General features: G+C 43.0%; 1 protein-coding gene across 8 annotated transcripts in view; it reads right to left on the reverse strand.

Moving 5' to 3' along the window:
• Window positions 1–16,761, reverse strand: part of LOC110522086 (collagen alpha-1(XII) chain) — an 89,582-nt gene that overhangs the window by 44,244 nt on the left and 28,577 nt on the right. For 5 of the 8 annotated variants that reach the window (XM_036975631.1, XM_036975633.1, XM_036975635.1 and 2 more), the window contains 18 exons: window positions 16,497–16,646; window positions 16,199–16,318; window positions 15,485–15,649; window positions 15,138–15,284; window positions 14,255–14,394; window positions 10,874–11,006; window positions 9,041–9,186; window positions 8,259–8,388; window positions 7,341–7,477; window positions 6,066–6,195; window positions 5,441–5,580; window positions 5,143–5,275; window positions 4,989–5,009; window positions 4,209–4,348; window positions 1,847–1,976; window positions 1,484–1,623; window positions 1,120–1,249; window positions 595–737 (listed from right to left, as the gene is read on the reverse strand). In XM_036975631.1, coding sequence (XP_036831526.1) covers window positions 595–737; window positions 1,120–1,249; window positions 1,484–1,623; window positions 1,847–1,976; window positions 4,209–4,348; window positions 4,989–5,009; window positions 5,143–5,275; window positions 5,441–5,580; window positions 6,066–6,195; window positions 7,341–7,477; window positions 8,259–8,388; window positions 9,041–9,186; window positions 10,874–11,006; window positions 14,255–14,394; window positions 15,138–15,284; window positions 15,485–15,649; window positions 16,199–16,318; window positions 16,497–16,646 — 2,375 coding nt within the window. Of the gene's footprint in view, window positions 1–594; window positions 738–1,119; window positions 1,250–1,474; window positions 1,624–1,846; window positions 1,977–4,208; window positions 4,349–4,988; window positions 5,010–5,142; window positions 5,276–5,440; window positions 5,581–6,065; window positions 6,196–7,340; window positions 7,478–8,258; window positions 8,389–9,040; window positions 9,187–10,873; window positions 11,007–14,254; window positions 14,395–15,137; window positions 15,285–15,484; window positions 15,650–16,198; window positions 16,319–16,496; window positions 16,647–16,761 lie in introns of all 8 variants that reach the window. The other 3 variants (XM_036975632.1, XM_036975637.1, XM_036975636.1) reach the window with 3 other exon arrangements.

The following is a 16,761-nucleotide window of genomic DNA, read 5'->3' on the forward strand; positions in this document are numbered from 1 at the left end:
TACATTAAACAAACACAACCCAACTATTAATGACTGCCCACTACCAACATGCCAACTATACATGTTTTATATGGCAAGTGTGATGGAAAATGTTATGTTTGTGCTTTTCTAATAACCAATTTCTGTGTTCATGCAAGGGACTGACTGAATGAATCCTCACTATCAGCATCTGCAATTTGGCAGTATGCCCAGAACCTTGTTTTGAGAACAAAAGAATATCTCCATTTCAAGGTTATAGCTTGGAGAGAAGAAGCCTTGTGAGGTATTGGTCTGTCACATTCATGAACCAGTATTTGTCGGTCACATGCATGAACCAAACATGAATGATGAATTAATTACGAATAATGAATAAACTGAATCATGCAAATATAACTGTCTGTGTAAGCAGTACATTAGAGGACTAACGGACAGTCCCCGTGGAGCTCCTGACAGACGTGTACTATGTTGCATCAAGTTTGTTGGAACCTCTCCAGCTAACGTGCAAAAACAAGTATTCATTCAATTTGACTTTGAGTGTCCCTCTGTAGAATGTCCACGAAACAAGCAATGAGGAAACAACCATTTCTACACTATCAGCTACAGTACTCGTCCTACCATGGCCTCAGCAGCTCCACCAGCAGCAGGTACATAGAAGACTTTGTACTCCTTGACCTTCCCATCGGCTGGCTCCCATTTCACATTCAAAGTGGTCATGGTGGGATTGGTCACCTGCAAGTTTCTCACTCCACCCAGGGGCCCTGGATACGCCAAAAGAGGCTTTAATAATATCACATTATATTGATTGATAGAACTTAATAAAGTACTATCTTATCAAGGTTGTATGAAGTTAAAATCCAGCAATGAAGAGTTAACCTCTCCATTGATGATACTAATGGGTTTTAAGGCCATTAGGCAGTCCCTGAAACATTATACTGATTGAACTTGGTATTGCAAGGAGTCTGTATAAAGTTTAAATACAGACTCAATGTAGAGTTATCCTCCGCATTGGTGGTTATTTATGGATTCACTCCATAAATCGGCTTTTAAGAAGGCCATTATCAGTCCCTGAAAAGATCACTGAATAAGTGATCTTTAGAAGATCTTTAACGATCTTTAGACTTAGATGTCAGCCAGTCTTACTTGTCTTTTCATTCTCAGACTGTTTCTGTCCATCTCCCACTTCATAGACAGGCACCAGTGAGACGGTGTAGAGGGTGTCTGGCAGGAGGCCTTTCAAAACCGTGGTGGTGGAAGTGGCATCCACAGTCTCCTTTACATTACACAAACACAACCCAACTATTAACGACGCCCAACATGCCTATGCAACCCTGTTTGACTGAAGATACTGTAGTTGTTTACCATATTTTGTGATTCATAAAACAAACAATATCAAACAATACAGTGATATGCTAATTCTTATTTTTGGATGTGAATTGTTGGGAGTATTTTCTACAGTCAGCCAACTGTAAGTTGAGATACTTCCTACCGGTCCTACCATGCCTACCATGCTCTCAGCTCCACCGGCAGCAGGTACATAGATGACTTTGTACTCTTTCACTTTCCCGTCGGCCGCCTCCCATTTCACGTTCAGGGTGGTCATGGTGGGGTTGATCACCTGCAGGTTCTTTACTCCACCCAGAGGCTCTGCGTAAAACCAAATGGCTTTAATCTGGGGTTTCAAACATTTGACTGTGTGTTCTTGTTATTATATTGATTGAACTGACGTCAAAATCCTGTACAAAATCGTCTTATCTTCTCTATTGATTGTACTCTAAAATTATACATCTATTGGGAGAATGTTGTGGGTGTTCTCTGGCCTTTTATACGCCCGAGGGTTTCGAGAGATCCTGTCATCAGGTCCACTTACTGGTCTTTCCTCGGCCTGAGATGTCTTTGGCCTCTCCGCTGGGGTAAATGGCAGCCACGGTGACAGAGTAGGGAGTGTCAGGCGTTAGCTTCTGGAGGATGACACTGTTCTTCTTCCCTCCTACCTGGGTCTGTTTGGGAGACAACATGTCAACAGTCAGAGTCTTTTCTATGTCTCTGGGAGGATAGAACATCTCACTTCAAAGTTTAAAGAGCAATACATTATAAAGGGCTGATAGATGGATGACAAGTAACACTGTTTCAATGGTTAGTGCTTTCCTCGGCTCTGAGACAAAATGCCCTGAAGCTCACTAGCTAGCTACCTCGGCAGTTGAGGCCAAGCAGAGTTCTTTGACACTGTCCCGGGGAAGCCATCCAAACGTGACCAATGTAAACTCCAACTCTATCAAAGCAGCAATTGAGTTTCTCTATAATCAACCAATACATTAATCATTTATTTACCTGATGCCATTTGTGTGAACAGAGTTGCTCATTCAAACACCTTAGGAGAAAACAATTGCCTTTCTCACACTACTCTGTTCATCAACAAGTAGTATGTAAAGGGAAGACGAAATGGTCTTGAGGGACACTGGACATCATGGAAGCCTTTTACGTTGCAACATCATGGCGATTAATGGGCACTACAGTAAGCAACAGCTATTGACAGCAGGAAGCGCCAAAGCCATTGAGCGGAAAGACATACGATGCCATTTCCATTGCATTTGCTTATATCTGACATATCTACTTTGCAGCTCACCTAAGCAACACATCCACTGTTTGTACTTTGACATCCCTAAACCATCATATCAGAGAAAGGCACTTGAGGATCCTCATATCACCCAAGTGTGAACGTCATGCCTGGCTTATATGCCTTATGTTAAATCAACAAGTCTTCAGACCCACAGCAGCAGATGTCTCCATACTGTTTTAAGTGTACAGAGACACAGCACTATAATAGCAATAATGTGCTATGATGGGATCAGATGTACATGCAACAGCTCTGTCCCAATGGTGTCATGTTGAGATCACGGTTTAGAGAACTGACACCTTGTTTGGGGTGCCCTGTCATAACTTCTCAGAGACACTTGTTTAACTAACCAAATTCTTTTCATATTAGCGCATTGTCAACCGAAAAAGACCCCCCCCCCAAAAAATAAAAGGAATTCCCAAGCAATTTCCGTCGCTGCTCACAATTAAGTTATCAGTTAGGAATGTGGGCTTGGCTGCCAGATACAGTAAGTGCACAAACAGACCGGATAGGAAGACAATGTCATGATCAAATGTCAAACTAACGACGTGCAGGAAGACAAAAGAGCCTGTTGTTAATACATTTACATTTGACACGTTTTAGCTCTGGTCCCCTGTGGGAATTGAACCCACAGACCTGGCGTTGCTCAGCCAACTGAGCCACACGGGACTACTACTTACTACTCTTGTCAGGGGGGGGGGGGGGGGGGGGGGGGGAGACCACTAGTGGGTCCCAAGAGGCAAGGGATTTCATGTTACAATGAACCAATTCAGAAATGCTTCAGTACTTCTATGCACACGGATTTAGCCCTTTGACTTTAAAGGCATAGTTTTGGCCGAGTTACAAAATGGCATATTGGTTTCGTTACCCTGTAAGCAGTCTCCGGGAAATGTATGACAGCAATCCATTCTCTGGTTTAGTTTTCCTGGCACTATTTCCACATGCTAACGTTGTAGCATTTGTGGCACAAATCCCATTGATGTCATGGGACCGATATTAGCCTTTTTCGCGCGTCATGTCCAAATCATCCAAAAGTATCTCAAATGTATTGCTGAAAGTCACTTACAGATGATTTTAACATGATGTGCAAAGAAATGCTAACATCGGTCCCATGATTCGAATGAGATTTGTGCCATAAATGCTCAAACGTTAGCATGTGGAAACAGTGCCAGGGAAACTAAACAAACGCATGGATTGCTGTCATACCTTGTCCATAGACTGCTTACAGGTTAAAACCAATATTTTATTTTGTAATTTGGGTGAACTATCCCTTTTAAGGTTTTGGGCTGTTTATCTGTTGGCCTTAAGAAGTACTGATGCACAGATTTCCCCGTTTTCATCATTGGAGTTAAACTACTTCAGGCACATTGGAGAAATTACACTGATAACAACCAACATCACCGCTCACTTACAGACCAGAAAGTAAGAACAACCTACTCTAAATTACAGGTGAGTAAACTGAGAGATATCATACCCAGAAGGCATAATTCATCAAGTTAAAGGATTGAGTAGTCAGGACGTCATGGGCGGCCAAAGCGTATCAGTTGCTCAAAATACACTCTTAGTTAGAATTCTTCAAATTTTTAAAGAAACTACTGGAGGGTGTGTGACTTACTGAGAGAGCTTTGCCTCCTGCCACAGGTTGGAAGGAGATCTTGTAGTTCTGTACGGGACCTGGGGCGTGGTCCCACTTCACTGTCAGAGTGACAGTGGTCGCGTTGAACACCTGCAAGTTCTGCGGAGGTCCAGTGGGAGCTAGGAACACATTACAATCAATACACTGACCCAAGAGAGTGGTAATGTATACACAATGGCTGCAGGGCACATGACACAGCCTTTACCAATTCCCAATGATCACTTGGGGGTCATGAAGCTGGATGAAGCAATGACGGTAATGATGGGGAGGGGTGAGATGATGGGAACACGTGATTTGGTGACGAGAACACATGATTTGGTGATGAAGTACACATAAGCGACACAAAGGGAGAGTGAAGCAGCCGGTAAGGTTACCATTGAATATGGCACATGCATTTCTAATGATGGGGACATTGATAAGGAAGACATTGTGACATGACATGATGAGGCTTGACATTAAAGACATGAGGAAGGACAACATTACGGCATGAAAAACGACATTAAATGACATGAGAAATGATATTATGACGAATGGTTGACAATGAGGTGTCTGTGGTGGAACGTCCGGTCCCTGCGGGTCAGTAGTCACACTTTTGCATTTGCAGCTCTTTAAAGGCACATCAATGCACATGCAGATGATGATGATTTTTTTAAAGTGTGTTTTCCATCAACAACACTGTCATTATCGTTCGCATTACCATAATAATTATAGTCATGAATATTACAATGACAATGTCCTTCTCCGTTTCAAATAACATACCAGGTGTGGTCATCTTTAACACTGGAAAAAGAGAACGTTAAGAGAACAACAGGTTATTTCAATACGCTGTGGACCACATCTGTGGTCTAACTGGAAAACATGAATGGAATTGATAGGAGGATGACAGAGGAGAAGAAGAGAAGGGTCAACCTACATGTGCGCTGGCTGCCAATCAGGTCCTCGCTCTCTGACTCGTCTGGGTAGATGGCCGTGACGGTGACATCATACAGGGTGTCCGGATCCAGGTTCTCCAGATTATGGGACGTTTCATCACTGTTCAGGATAGACTGGAGAGGGGAGGGGTGGGGGGAGTGAGAAAGGGAGAGGGAAAGAGAGAGTGAGTGAGAAAGCATAAACAGTCACATTTCACCACTCCATTCAATCCTGTTCGCTCTATAGCAGTAGATAGTCCAGTCAACAATCCCTGTCGGCTAGCCACTTGATCAACGTACATATTGGAAGTTGTTCTCTCCCTTCTTGGTCCAGCCAATTCGGTAGAGGGCCACGTCAGGGGCCCCGTGTTCCCAGGTGGCCCTGAACGAGGTCTGGGTCACCTCGGACAACTTCAGATTCTGCGGGGCAGGAACAACATCTGTACACATGGACAGAGACGTGAGAGAGGGAGACGTGATTATTATGAGGAAGTCCTGAGAGATGAGGCAAAGCCATTTCATCAGAAGGGCTGCGAACCATGTGAGGAACATTTTTGCTGCGAGTCCATTTTGTGGAACAATCGTCGACAAATGGGGTTTTGTGTGTGAGTGTGTGGAAAACAAAATGTCCTCAAATCATCTGTGATTAATGATGAAGAAGGCCCCATGCAGTGAGTGACAGCAGACACACACAAACACACAATTAACTAGACACACACACACACACACACACACACACACACACACACACACACACACACACACACCCTCAGGGAACAGTGGCTTCATGTTTGGGCTTCATCTAGAAAGACGAGAGGCTGAATCCAAGGGGGATCTGCAAATTCAATTCTCACCATTACAGACACACTAATCTCTAATCTACTGCTCGTCAGCCAAACAATAAATCACACAAACGATTGTGTACCTGTAATGGCTTGTCCAAGCATAGAGTTTCCAACGCCTTCGTCGTAAACTGGGGTGACAGCAACGTCGTACTCAGATTGAGAGATGAGGTTGGTAAGAGGCAGGGATGTTATATCACCATTGACTTCAACCTGGCAGAAAAGGGGTATTAGGATTATAGGATCAACAAACAATTAACAACCGTATTTTCTGCTGAACAACTAGCATGAACTCCCACTACTAACATTAACATAAACTCAGATTGTCCCATTTTGAACATTGATGTTAACCAATACAATGTTCTCGAAGTGAAATCCCCCTCTTTCCTCTCTCCGATTTCTTTCCTTGTTATTTCTAAACGTCATCAGCACACTTGAGAAAAGCCTCATGAATAATTGTACGTGTCCTCAGAAAAGTCCTACGGCTATATTGGTAATTCCAGAGGATGTGCAACGGTAGGAAAAACCCTTGAAGTCAAAAAGATTCCAGCAGGAATGCGGATAAATGTCTCTTTCAATTCAGTTTCCACTTCAAACTTCGAGAAAGAAAATCAAGAAAAAGGTGTCCATAACAGCGAGTTATGACAGTCCTCCAATTGTAACGTGGAGGGAAAAATCTGTGGCAACTGACAGGGCAGACCTTAGAACATAAATCCACAGAGAGAGAGGCTACTTTGGAGACAGCAGCCTTCAGATGTTATCCATGAGAGGATAGCCCATAGCTCATCCATCAGTCATTTCTGGAGGTTCTTTCAGGGGTGTCCAAAGAGACACCTCCTTCAACATCAATTTTGAGCTTTCTTCACAGCTTGGCGGTCTCTTAAATGTAAGTGAGAAATGATGACGAGTGACGCCAGTGATATATCTCTGAGCCTGTGGCTGGGTGCTGGGGCCAGGGTCTTCTCTGACTGCCAGTAGGCTTCTTTCCCCACATCGACGTGTGCTGGCCTGCCCATGGAGTCAAGATCCCAGTCTACTGAAAGGGCTGCTATTATAACCCCCTGACTTCAGTGGCCTTCCCTAAACAGCTAGGCGATCATAGAGAACATTGAGTTCCTCACTCACACTTTTCCCATGACCTCATGGCACCACTGTAGAACCTTGAGGACAGTATTTGTGTTGTCCTAAATGACACCCTATTCCCTACATAGTGTACTACTTTTGACCGGGGCCCATAGGGCTTAACCATACATGTTATTTATTGCTGTAGCTAGAGATTGTGTTTCAAAACCTTTCAGATTGAAAGGAAAATTCTATATTAGCGTCAGGCCTGTTTAAATGTGTGGTGCTCGTGTCACCTCTTTGAGCTCTCCTTCCTCTGGCTTGTAGGTGATGATGTACTTGAGGACTTTCCCCGGGGATGCGTCCCATCTGAGCTTCATGGCGCTATGGGTGACACCAGTGATCCTCAGATTACCCGATGGTGGTAAGGGCACTGGGTAAGAGGAATGACAGAGAAAGGGATAGAGAGGGAGAAAAGAGAGCGTGTGGTAGAGGGGGCACGGGAGTGAAAGTTAGTGAGTCTTAGACCCATCTATGTATTGTAAGGTAGTACACAGCTCTATAGGGTCATGGTGGGGGAAAGATATGTTGATACACTCCCATATTGGGTGAAATACCCATGTGGCATCACAGCAACAAGGGCAACCAGTGAAGAACAAACACCATTGTAAATACAACCCATATTTATGTTTGCTTAGGTTCCCTTTTGTACTTTAACTATTTGCACATCGTCACAACACTGTATATAGACATAATATGGCATTTGAAATGTCTTTATCCTTTTGGAACTTTTGTGAGTGTGATGTTTACTGTTAATTTTTTATTGTTTATTTAACTTGTGTGTATTATTTATTTGACTTGCTTTGGCAATGTAGACATATGTTTCCCATGCCAATAAAGCCCCTTAAATTTAATTGAAATTGACAGAGAGAGACAGAGAGAGAGAGAGAGCGAGAGACAAAAAGAGAGAGAGAGAGAGAGCGTGAGAGAGAGAGACAAAAAGAGAGAGAGCGAGAGAGACAGACAAAGAGAGAGAGAGAGAGAGAGAGAGAGAGAGAGAGAGAAAAAAAGAGAGAGAAAGAGAGAGAGAGACGAGAGAGAAAGAGAGAGAGACACAAAAAGGGAGAAAGAGAGATGAGAGAGAAAGAGAGAGACACAAAGAGAGACAGAGAAAGAGAGAGAAATAAAGAGAGACAGAGATAAGAGGAACATACAGGTGACTCCTTGGTCTATGAGGGGGTTGCTGGCTGCCACTCCATGTAGGGCGAACAGGGTGAGTGTATACGCTGTGTCGGTGATAAGATCCTTCAGCTGAACATCATTCACATCTGCCCCAACTCGTACCTGCACGGCAGGGGAGGCAGGAGAGGGAGGAAGGGGAGAGGGAGAGAAGGAGAGGAGGGAGAGGGAGAGAGAGAGAGTGTTAGAGCAGGCCGGACGACAAAGGGGAACAAAACAGCAAGACAGGACTTGTCAAAAGGACACTTTTTGAACACCTGGTTCACAGCGCTAACTGGTATGCCTGCCTTGCTGCCTTCAGTCCATAGTGAAATCCCTCTAAAGGGTACACTACGTCTTGCCAGCCCTTACAGAAGCCTGCAGTTCAAAATATACAGCATTTGTTGAGATTTTCTTTGGTTAATATCATCTCAATGACATCACTGGTAAAAAAATAATCTGCACAGGGTCAGCATGAGCTAGTCCTTCCCATTACCCTATGGGTCCAAAGGGTCTGTTTTTTTGTAGGCCTTGCCTGAACACCACTGTAAACGTCCACTTCCTGCTCTGTGCAGAGATCATCATATTGCCATCTGGAATGAGTAAGGCCCCGCTAGCAGAGGCCTTGGCTTCAAGGAGTTAGAAACTGGATGGGGATATGCTGATCATGCACATGGAGCTCCTATCCAACGCGTCCTCCACCAGGATATGTGTGTGTGTGTGTGTGTGTGTGTGTGTGTGTGTGTGTGTGTGTGTGTGTGTTTGTTCTCCTACTCACCTCTTTCTCCACAGTGGGCACAGTGGCATTGATGGCACGGTAGAGCAGCATATATCCTGTCGCCCCTTCAGCCTTCTCCCACCTCACCTTAAATGTGGTCATGGTCTCATCGTACACAGTCAACTTGATCACCCCGGGTAGTGGCACTGCGGAGAGAGCAGATAGGAAACCCACAGTTAGTCACCACCAGTCGAAGCTCTCCTCTATCCTGGCACCCCAATAGTGGAACAAGCTCCACCCTAACATCAGGAGTGCAGATTCCCTGCCCATCTTCTGGAAATGTTGGAAAACCTACAACCACAGCTACCCACCTAACTCTAGTCTATTGACATCCACAACACAACCCAGCCACCCACATCTCTGTGTTTACGGCTGAGCCACACTAACCGATTACACAGGAGGGCCCTGGTCAAGAATAGTGCATTATTATAGGGAATAGTGTGCCACTTGGGTTGCAAACGTCAGTGGTGAAAAGTACTTAAGTAAAAATACTTTGAAGTACGAGTAGTTTAAGTAGTTTTTTGGGAGTATCTGTACTTTACTAATATTTTTGCCAACTTCTACTTCATTCCACATTCCTAAAGAAATAATGTACTTTTTATTCCATACATTTTCCCTGGAACTGAAAAGTACTCATTACATTTTGACAGGAAAATGGTCCAGTTCACACACTTATTAAAAGAACATCCATGGTCATCCCTACTGCCTCTGATCTGGCGGGCTCACTAAACACAAATGCTTTGTTTGTAAATTGCGTTGGAATGTGCCCCTGGCTATCTGTAAATAAAAATGTAATAAATGAATATTAGGAATTTGAAATTATTTATACTTTGACTTTTGATACCAAAGTATATTTTGGCAATTCCATTTACTTTTGACACTTAAGTATATTTAAAACAAAACACTTTAAAACGTTTACTCAAGTAGCATTTCACTGGGTGACTTTTACTTGATTTCTATTAAGGTATCTGTACTTTTACTCAAGTATGACAATTGAATCGTTTTTCCACCACTGATCAATGTGTTAGCTTAAACTGACAACTAAAGGAAACCATGGTGAGCTCACCCTGCTATTACGCTGTCCAAGTGGCGGGCGACAAAACAATAACCATGCTTTATGGGAGTGAGAAATATCTTCGCACATCCACCATGCAAATCAAAGGGACACGTTTCAAAAAGTAACAACGTCCGCTATTAAGTACAAATAGAACAATGAAAGTGGTCAGTGTATTTAACCATCGTGTGAAATTATGTCAGTTTTCTTAAGACACTTTTAATGAGGCCCAGAAATGAGAGAACAATGGTTATTCTCCTCATAAGAAGGGAAACCTTATGGGAACTTGTTGTTTAACACTTTACTGCCACCAATCAGATATACACCCAATATAACCCTGGTGGTGTAAACAACCCTGTTTAATACGCCTCCAAGAGCAACATGAAGTTCCATCCATGTTCAACCCATTTAAAAACAGCCCAATAAGCATGGAGGGCATGGGGATGTAGTTCATTTCAGCATTGTATACCGTAATGAAACAAATGAGCTCCTACACCAGTGGAACTCATTGGAGCGGTGTTGCTATCCCTACATTAAAGTTCCCTTTTAATCATCCCTGAGGGAAACCGACAGACGTCTTTGTGGAACCAATCTCATCTGCAGCTCTGCTGAGTCATTCAACTTCCAAATAAGGCTATTGGATTGGCTGAACCGGGCCACCTTTCCAGGAAGTGATTACAAGGTTTACTCTGGGTAATTGGGACGAGGTTGTGTGAGGAATCGGCGGAAGAGGAATACAAGACAGAGAGGAGAGGGAGCAGCACGGCTGCAACACTTACAGGTGGTTTCAGTGCCCTTCAGTGGCTCTTCGCTGGTCTCCCCTCCGGTCACAGAGAAGACGTTGATCACATACTCCGTCAGAGGGGTCAGCTTGGTCAGGACCACAGTGGTGACCGCCCCATCGACAATCATCTGAGGGGTGCAAAGGAACACGGTCGTTATGCAGGAAACCCCACCTCAAAATCCAAGTACAACAGGAGGATGGTCCAAAAAGCTGAGCAGAAAATAAACAGCAACCGCAGATTCGTCATGGGATTATATTGGAATTACAGCAGGTCAAAGGCAAATGTCCCAACTAATACGGCATACATTTAGGAAACCCCAAAACAAAACTAACAAAACTAATCTTCTCGCACACATACTACTCTCTCTTCAAAATGTCAGAGGGCTATCCAAAATAACGGAGCACATATATCATCAAATTCAATGTCAAATCCATTCCTTCACATAAATGTGAAACTGAATGCAGGTCTGCCTCAGCCACTGTTGTCCACTTCTCAAGGGTGAGAAGAGAGCCAAATTAATCTGATCAACATGATGAAACGGATCGATGATGACAATTAGGTGGATTTAAGCAAACAATTCACTGTGGATAACACTTGATAACCATGACATCTCCCGTTAGGCAGCATAGAAGGCAGTTCCTCCTTCAGAAACTCCTGGATAAACAGAGTGAAATGAGGCCGTTGCCAAAGTGACCCTGATCACCTCTGGCAAGATGAACCATAGAGGTCTGAGAGAGGAATTCAGAACAAAAGGAATAATACAGCCAATTCTCTGTTACACACTCGTCTGCATATTTATTTGGACAGTGAAGCAACACATTTAATTTGGCTCTATACTCCAGCATTTTGAATTTCAATCAAATGTTTCATATTAGGCGACAGTACAGAAAGTCACCTTTAATTTGAGGGTATTTTCAAACATGTCTGTTTTAATGTTTAGAAATTAAAGCACTTTATGTATCTAGTCCCTCCATTTCATGGGCTAATAAGTATTTGGACAAATGTACTTACATGTGTAGTCAAATAGTCAAAGGTTTAGCATTTGTTCCCATATTCCTAGCGCGCAATGACTACATCCAGCTTGTGACTCTGCAAATTTGTTGGATGGATTTGCAGTTTGTTTTGGTTATGTTCCACATTATGTTGTGCCCAAATAAAAATGTATGGTAAACAATGAATTGTGTCATTTTGGAGAAACTTGTATTGTAAATAACAATATCATATGTTTCTGAATACTTCTACATTAACGTGGATGCTACCATGATCATGGATAATGATGAATGAATTGTGAATAATGGTGAGTGAGAACGTTACAGAGGCACAAAGACTCATTTTTATTTTTTATTTTTTTTATTTTACCTTTATTTAACCAGGCAAGTCAGTTAAGAACAAATTCTTATTTTCAATGACGGCCTGGGAACAGTGGGTTAACTGCCTGTTCAGGGGCAGAACGACAGATTTGTACCTTGTCAGCTCGGGGGTCGCAACCTTCCGGTTACTAGTCCAACGCTCTAACCACTAGGCTACCCTGCCGCCCCTCATATCAACCAAGACATAAGACTAACTTCTCACCATGACCAATAAAAGGGGAGGTTAGAATATTTTTTTTGGGGGGGGGGGGGTATGATATTTACTCCTATATAACATTCTCACTTCACTTCATATGTATATACTGTATTCTAGTCATGGCTCATCCTATATAACTACTGCTGTACACCCCTTTTCTATTCACATACTGTCTATACACACCATTCACATACATACAGTGCTCGACTTGGACTGAAATAGGTGCCGGTACTCATGTTTGGTACTGTTTATATTTAGGTGGAGGAGTTCAATATTATTTTATAGGAGCAGCAGGAGCTCAGGCAGTAGAACATGTGAAGCTAATTTCCTGCAATTCTATCCATTTTTTTAATTTTTATTTTACATTTAACTAGGCAAGTCAGTTAAGAACAAATTCTTATTTTCATTGACGGCCTAGTGCCTGTTCAGGAGCAGAACGACAGATTTGTTTGTACCTTGTCAGCTCGGGGATTTGAACTTGCAACCTTCCGGTTACTAGTCCAACGCTCTAACCACTAGGCTACCCTGCCGCCCCTCATATCAACCAAGACATGCTAACTTCTCACCATGACCAATAAAAGGGGAGGTTAGAATATTTTTTTTTGGGGGGGGGGGTATGATATTTACTCCTATATAACATTCTCACTTCACTTCATATGTATATACTGTATTCTAGTCATGGCTCATCCTATATAACTACTGCTGTACACCCCTTTTCTATTCACATACTGTCTATACACACCATTCACATACATACAGTGCTCGACTTGGACTGAAATAGGTGCCGGTACTCATGTTTGGTACTGTTTATATTTAGGTGGAGGAGTTCAATATTATTTTATAGGAGCAGCAGGAGCTCAGGCAGTAGAACATGTGAAGCTAATTTCCTGCAATTCTATCCATTTTTTTAATTTTTATTTTACATTTAACTAGGCAAGTCAGTTAAGAACAAATTCTTATTTTCATTGACGGCCTAGTGCCTGTTCAGGAGCAGAACGACAGATTTGTTTGTACCTTGTCAGCTCGGGGATTTGAACTTGCAACCTTCCGGTTACTAGTCCAACGCTCTAACCACTAGGCTACCCTGCCACCCTTGACGTGGGGTTTTTTACTGCGTATTTATATACTGTCCCGGCCTCCGCCGAAGTTGGTCTCTCTCCTTGTTCGGGGCGGCGTTCGGCGGTTGAAGTCAGTTATATTTGTTATGTTTCCCGGTGAGTTTTTGTTTAATAAACTGCGGCGTTGGAAACACAGTTCTCTCTCCTGCGTCTGACCTCTCTGCCACCAGTACCCTCTTACATATACTGCATTCTCAGCATAGCTCATTCTATTAGTTCTACTACTGTACATTGCATTTTAGTTCAATTGTTTATACACTGGATTCTTTTCATAGATCACTCTAATATACAGTATCTAATGCTGTACATAACAGTCTTAGTATATAGTGTAAATTCAGCCGGTGTATTTACATACAGATTGCATTTGGATTACTGCTACAGTGCTATTTGGATATTAATTGGATTCGTTACGACATTTATTCATTCAATTTGTAGTATTATTATTGTGTACTGTTTGGCATTTTACTGCATTGTTAGCACTAGTAACATAAGCATTTCGCTGCACTCGCTACATCTGCTAACCTGTGCATGCGACCAATAAACTTGGATTGGATTCGATTTTGGGTGTACTGTATCTAAACCAGGTGTGAGAGCTGACGCTCTTCAGTTCAAATGCAGTAAACGTGGAGATATGTGCTGAACTGGGAGAGGTGAAGTAAGTGAGGTACAGTACTGTAGGCTATAGGCTTACCTGTTCGGTGATTCCTCCCACCACGGGCATGTAGTCGACGCGGAACTTTTCCACAGGACCTTCAGGACCGGTCCAGGTAGCACGGAATGAGTGGTGGGTTACCTCGGAGGTTATCAGGTTAGTGGGCGGGTCTAGACCCCCTGCACGAGAAGCGGCGAGAATGTGCGCAAACACGTCAAATATTTCACGACCTGAACACTCTCACAAATCTGTCCCGAACACCTTAGCCTCGTTGACACAGGGCTGTTGGAGCTGTTTCTATAAATCAGACCAAAGTCTTCTTGAGGAAATAGTTTCACCTCCCCGTGTAGTAAATCACCATTGTGTTTCCTCCTAAATTTGATTTAAGGACAGGAGTGTGTCCAAAAATCAAACGTTTCCATCAAATGGGTGGACCTTATGTAACATAAGTGAAGAAACTCAATTTATCAAGTGTGTGAGGCAACCTTCGAGACAAAATCCAAGTGTTGGCGTTCAATCTGTCTTTTCATTGGCTCGTCTCATCAATCACGCTGCTCTTATTGCTATTCTCTGCCTTCGATGCTAATCCATTTATGCAACCGATGGGAGAGATCAGTACAGCTTGTTCTGGGTGACAGATTAAATTACTTTCTAATGCCTGCTCTCTGCCATCTGTGCTGCTTTTGGCATCTTAGATTAGAAAGACCCCTAACCGCTGTACCAAGTACAATACACAGCTTGACTCGGGAGAATCATTTTACAATAGCAAAGCTTTAAGTTGAGCATTGCTTCACAAATCCATGTTTCTCTCGGTGATTGGGAAAGAGTTAGATAATCAGAGAGAGAGAGAGAGAGAGAGAGCGAGAGCGAGAGTGAGAAAGAGAGAGAATTAGAGAGAGAGAGAAAGATGGCCTTACAGTACCTGGACCCTTCACACTGTTACAGAGGTTGATGGTGAGCTCATCCACTATGTCTAGCAGGAAGGAGAAATCATTCACATTGTACATGTGAATCTCATCTGGGTCTGAGGCAATGGATCTCAACTCATTCTCGTCAGCGTTCTTCACACCTAAAAGTCACACAACACCACAATATTTACTTATGTGGAGTCTGGACAAAAAGACTGTCTTTTCATCCGTCTGTTTCATACAGTCCAAGCGTTGAAAACCTTCTCATTGTAAAATGTCTGTTTTCACTTGACATGGTCACGACCTGATGATTAGCTGAACCATGACAGATTTTGAGTTCTACACTAGGAGGGTCACTCACCGATGGCGTAGAGCTCGATGTTCTCATCCCTCAGCACCTGGGAGTTGGTGATGATCTCGTCCTGCGACTTGCCGTCAGTAATGAGCACACCGATCTTGCGCGAGTCCTTACGCAGTCCCACGTTGGTCTTGAAGTTGTTTGTGAGGATATAGTTCAAGGCCATACCTACAGAGAGACATTCGAGAGATTGTTTAGAGGCCCAGTGCAGTATTTTATTTTATATCATTTCCACAAGTTGGAATAATACTGTGAAATTGTGAAAATTATGATAATGCCATTTTAGTGTAAGAGCTGTTTGAAAAGACTGTTTTGGTGGGATGGAGTTTTGGCCTTCCTGGTGACATCATCAAGCGGTAAATTAGTTAATAGACCAATAAGAAAGAGAGTTCCAAACCTCTCTGCCAATAACAGTTAGTTTTCAGTTTTCCCCTCCCCACTCAGACCACTCTCAGACAGTCCTAGAAAAATGATTGGTTGAGAAATTGCTCTTTGCTAAGAAGCATTTAATTTTTTTTTTTTTTAATCATTTTCTTTTAAAACAATCACACTGGGTACTTAATTGTTAGCCTGAAATGATTTGATATTGAGATAAAAACATCTGCTTGGACATTTATCATGATTAAGTTAAGTGAAGTTATTTTAAGTTAAAGTAAGTTAAGTTAGCTTAAAACAGATGACAGCTCGGAGTTATCCCTTCATTTGATGACACGTCACCTGTCATGGTGTTTCCCCCTTTGTAGGGCAGGTCAGCCACAGCTTTGAGAAGCCCGTCACGGGTTGGGTGGGCATTCAGATGCCACTCAGTCTTGGGGTCTCCACTGTACTGAACCATACCTGGAGACACACACAACACAGCATGAGACTATACCTACCTCCAATCAAAGTGATTGTTCAGAATATAACATTGATTTTCAATTATGGCATCAACACCAGATCAAACTCAATCGAGTTGGGTGATGAACCTATGCCATCGTACACATTGCTAATGGGATTTGATCAAAAGAAAGATTACCGATCATGACTCTATCAGGGTTGATGTCAAAGACACCAACGATGCGAGCGATGAAGGCGCGGATGGTTTTGAAGTTCAGACGGCCAATACTCCATGAGCCATCGACCAGCAGGATGATGTCAGCCTTGGCCTGGCTCTTACACTTGGTTTCTGTAAGGGGTGGAGGAGAGGGCCGTGAAAGGGAGGCCTGATACCATGGACACCCCTCGGATGTGACCACTTAGTACAGTCCATGTAGTGTGACAGTAGAGAGGATGTGTGTAGG

This window comes from Oncorhynchus mykiss, chromosome 4 (genome assembly GCF_013265735.2).
Source record: "Oncorhynchus mykiss isolate Arlee chromosome 4, USDA_OmykA_1.1, whole genome shotgun sequence".
NCBI classification, from domain to species: domain Eukaryota; kingdom Metazoa; phylum Chordata; class Actinopteri; order Salmoniformes; family Salmonidae; genus Oncorhynchus; species Oncorhynchus mykiss.